Consider the following 4,555-nt stretch of genomic DNA (forward strand, 5'->3'; position numbering starts at 1 on the left):
AGTACCATCTTCCTTGTGTTTACTTTCCTAATTCAACTATGGAAAATTATTTATTATCAATCCAATTGTTATTTAGATAATCTAGACTAATTATACTTAATTATATTTATTTAATCATCTTAGGTTAACCCTAAGAAAAACCTATTTTCCTATATGATACAAATATGCCATGTCTTTGAGAATCATTTATATGTATGTTCTATTTTCTACCTAGAAAGTGTTTCTCTACATATATGTCCAAGGGAACTGATATCTCAAGTAAGTAGCCTTTGAACTAATATACCAATGCCAAACAAATAGTACAACAAGCAAAAGTAAGTTAATGTTTTTTGCTTCATTTCCCTAACATTTATCAATGATGTAACATAATTGATTTTGATACATAAAGATTGTATAGTTTTATTATCATAAAGGACATTTATACATCTTAAATTTCTTTTTCCAAAAAGGCAATATATGCCTATAATTTTATTTAAAATATAAAATATGAGTACATAACATAAAGACAAAAATACACACCAGAAAGACAACAAATCTAGCCGAATATTTAATTTAGTTACAAGGGCAATAGAGGCCAAGAACACACAAAAAAGAGGTTATAAGAATGAACATGTAGAGACTTGTAAATGAAATAGAGTTATCACTTATAAAAGGTTGAAGAGGAACAACAATAATTGGCACCAATATTGGAGAACGATGTGAAGGATGAGTTGGCACACGACACCTTAAGAATCTATGGACATTGAAGAGTAACTTCACCTTAGTGACCAAAGTCTTGTCCAACTGGAATTGAATCAATGCATTTTAATTATTCTATATTATTTTTTCATCTTTCTTGAATATATTAAGAAATTCAAGTCTTGACCTTCCAAAGAAAAGGAAGGGACCTTTATAGCTTATTATGTTGGGTGACCTAATATTTGGTCGACAATTAGTTTATAGCATACGAGACCACCTCATATATAAGACACACCTAACTATATTTCAAATATTAAAAAGCCTTTATTTATTTATTTATAGAAAAGACATAATAGACAAATATTCATAATGTAGGTAGAAGAGCATAATTCCACTACGTTTAATAATGAAAATACAATAAAATACAAATCTATTATAGATCCACATAAGGGAAATACCTAACTATCATGTCATTCATTTCAAAACCCAAGGCCTTCAAATTTTTGTGCCATTCTAGATTTTCAAATATTCTCCAATCATACAATTAAGTATCCTCTTCATTATACTTGCTTTCCTATTAGATTATCAATCACAACTATCATTTGGATAATCTAAATTAATTATACTTAATTGTATTTATTTAATCGACCTAGGTTAACTTTAAGGAAAAGATATTTTCCCATACAAATACATATGCCATGTCTTAGTTTGAGATTTATTTATAGGCATGCTTCTTTTTCTAGCTAGAAAGTGTTTGTTTACACATAGGTCCAATAAAATCAATGTCTTAAGCAAGTAGTCTTTAAAATAATATGTCCATATCAAGTAGGTAGTAAGTCCAAGAAAAAGTTTGTTGACAATTTCTACTATTGAAGAGCTCTTTCACCTTAGTGACAAAAGCCCATCTAGCTAGAATTGAATCTATACATCTTAATTATTTTATATTATTTTTTTATTTCTTTTATTAATGCATTAAACTATTCAAATATGAACATTCTAAAGAAAAGAAAAAGATCTTTTATAATTTAAAATGTTGGACAATTTTATCTTTTAGTCTATAATTGATTTATAACAAATGAAACTACCTCATATATAAGATGCATTTAATTATGTTTCAAACATAAAGACATACATGCATTACTCTCTATAGAATCAAACTTATGATCTCTTTTCCAAAAACCCGAATTCCTCACCATTAAATCTAATTAGAAGAACAAAGGAATTCACCTAGATGTATAAAAAAACCCCTATTAATCTAATTTCACAATTATGTTTATACACAACATAATAAAAATGACAAACACAATGAGTGGATTTAATACACAATGAGTGAATTTGAGGAACTCGATCCCTCTCATGTGGCTACTTAGCCTAAGACGACTTGTGGTATATATGTATGCTTCCTATCACGTGGCTACTTAGCCCAAGACGACTTGTGATATAGATGTATGCTTACTCAAATTATTACAATCTGCTATATAAAAATAGAGATACCGACATCTATGTATTTCGACTTATTTCCGACGAAAAGAAATAAACCTACATCCTTGCCCTGCTCTTCACTTTTAATCTAATTTCACAATTATGCTTATACACAACATAATAAAAACGACGAACACAATGAATGGATTTGACGGACTCAACCCTCTTCACATGACCACTTAGCCAAAAAGGACTTGGGCTTTAGATGTATGCTTTATAATCTGCTATATAAAAACAAAAATTTTGACATGCATGTATCCTAACTTGTTTCAACCGATCAAAACAAACCTACCTCCTGCTCTTCACTTTTAAGATGGAATGGCCTCTGCAACACCGACATTTTGTGCCCTGCAACTTTCTGCCTGTAACCGACACTTGTCCATAAATTGCATAACTTTGTGTACAAGATCCTTGGCCTTCGGGCAACTTTCATTCTGTGGGTAATTAAGAAAGCAATGCCCCATTTCCGGATACTCCACAAGCTCCACATCTTGCCCAACTCGTTTCATTTCTCTGCAATACTCAATCTGTCTGTCATAAAAGATATCCTTCTTCCCCACAATAACAAGCACAGGAGGAACCACAACTTCCCTAATGCTTGGGATCCACGGATTCATGACATAATAATCCTTATCCGTGCCCTCCGGCAGACAAAGCCTGGATCCCTTCTCCACCGCCTCAATCGAAACCAGAGCTAATTCCGGCCCATTCTCAATCTCCGATCGACTCCTCTCCTCCTTGATAAATCCCGGATGCATCAAAATCACCCCCAAAATTTTAACCCCCCCAGATCCGCCGCTCTGAGCCGCAGAAATCGCCACCTGATGTGCCAGATTTCCTCCCACACTGTCCCCGGCCAAGAAGCAGAGCTCCAGGTCCCCGCGGGAGGAGAGGGGTTCGAACCCGGGTCGTCCAAGGCAGGCCAGAGCCGCAATGCAATCTTCACATCCGGCGGGCAAGCGGTGTTCAGGGGCGAGCCTGTAAGCGACTGAAACCCAAATCGATCCTGTTGCGGCGGCCAGGCGAGAGCAGAGCCCATGGAACATTTGCCATGCGGGATCCCCTGTGCAGAAACCCCCTCCATGGAAGTACAAAACGATCGGTAACTTGGCTTTACCAGTGGGACTTTCCTCTGGCAGAAAGATCCGTGCCCACAGACCTGTAGTCTGATCCAGTGTTATGTCCGTGGTGGTAACGCCATTTTCGAAGCAATCCGGGTTGCAGGGCACTTTACTGGTCAGTATATTTGTGCTTTCCTCCCTTTTAATTGACCCATTTTGGTAGAGCGTTACGAATCCTGGAAGCTCTTCTTTTATGGATTCTCTGGTCTGGTTTTCTTCCATTTTTGGTCTGTTTCTGAGATTGGTTGTGGGTGATTCGAGCAGAGATTTATAGAGTGGAATGGAATTATAGTCTCTTGAGGGTCGAGATGGATCATTACTTTCATTGGGCTTTCATAAGGTTGTCTGAAAATATCTGGACCTGTTTTGACGTTTTGTTTGGAGATGCCTCTGTCGTGTCAAGGAAATGGAAGCCATGAACGTTAGGTGCCCTGCATCTTGTTCTTTTGTCCGAGGATTTTTTATTTTTATGAATACGTTTTTTTAGTATCTATTAGATTAAAAATATAGTACACATCCCCAAAAAACATCCCCCAAAAAAGGGAATAGGTGGTCAATGCACGGTCACTCTTCATTTTGACAGGTTGTTGTAGAATAAGAAGTTGGAATTGATTTAATACTTTAATAGGTTGAGAATTTTTTTTTTCAAGGGTAAATCATTTTGTTTTTTAGGCGAGGTAAGAAATGTGGGGAAACTCATTTCTAACAGAAATATTCAGCAATAACATTTCAAGAGAGTTTGAATCATTGTGGTAAGGACAAGATCGCCACATCTAAACCATCAAATTATGTCAATATCGGCAAATTGGTTGAGCATGATTCGTGAGGATGATGATATGTGATAAAAAAAAAGTCATACACTAAGATTCAAATCTTTGAAGGTGCATTTAGGTTGGGTTCTACATTTGGGTGGCTCTAATAGACGAGATGCCTATATATGTGGTTGTTTAGCTAAGAGATAACTTCTAGTTTAGATTTATAATTACTCATATTGTTTTTGATATTAAAAGTAGCGAAAACAAGGGGGCTGACCCAGGTACACAACAAGAAACAGTGTCAAGCCAACTGTCAGCAGAGCAGTCTATTATATAAAGACAATTATGTTGACATATATGTAATCCAATTGTTTATATAAAAAAAGGGCAATGCCTATGCAACCCCTATAATGCACATTTGATTGTATTTATTATTTAATTGAACATTAGAATATCACCACATTCTAATTTTCAATTATTTAATAAATTCAATCAAATGTGCAATTAGGGGGTTGGATA

General features: G+C 35.2%; 1 protein-coding gene across 1 annotated transcript; it reads right to left on the bottom strand.

Moving 5' to 3' along the window:
• Positions 1-1,912: 1,912 nt before the first annotated feature.
• LOC131042837 (probable carboxylesterase 15) lies at positions 1,913-3,752 on the bottom strand. Its single transcript, XM_057976161.2, has one exon. It carries the CDS (start codon positions 3,501-3,503, stop codon positions 2,469-2,471), a length of 1,035 nt encoding a protein of 344 aa, XP_057832144.2. The 5' UTR covers positions 3,504-3,752; the 3' UTR covers positions 1,913-2,468.
• Positions 3,753-4,555: the final 803 nt, after the last annotated feature.

The sequence above is a fragment of the Cryptomeria japonica genome, chromosome 9 (genome assembly GCF_030272615.1).
Source record: "Cryptomeria japonica chromosome 9, Sugi_1.0, whole genome shotgun sequence".
NCBI lineage: Eukaryota > Viridiplantae > Streptophyta > Pinopsida > Cupressales > Cupressaceae > Cryptomeria > Cryptomeria japonica.

Excerpts from the sequence above, each read along its gene's own strand:
- LOC131042837 (XM_057976161.2), bottom strand. The coding sequence starts at position 3,503 with ATGGAAGAAAACCAGACCAGAGAATCCATAAAAGAAGAGCTTCCAGGA.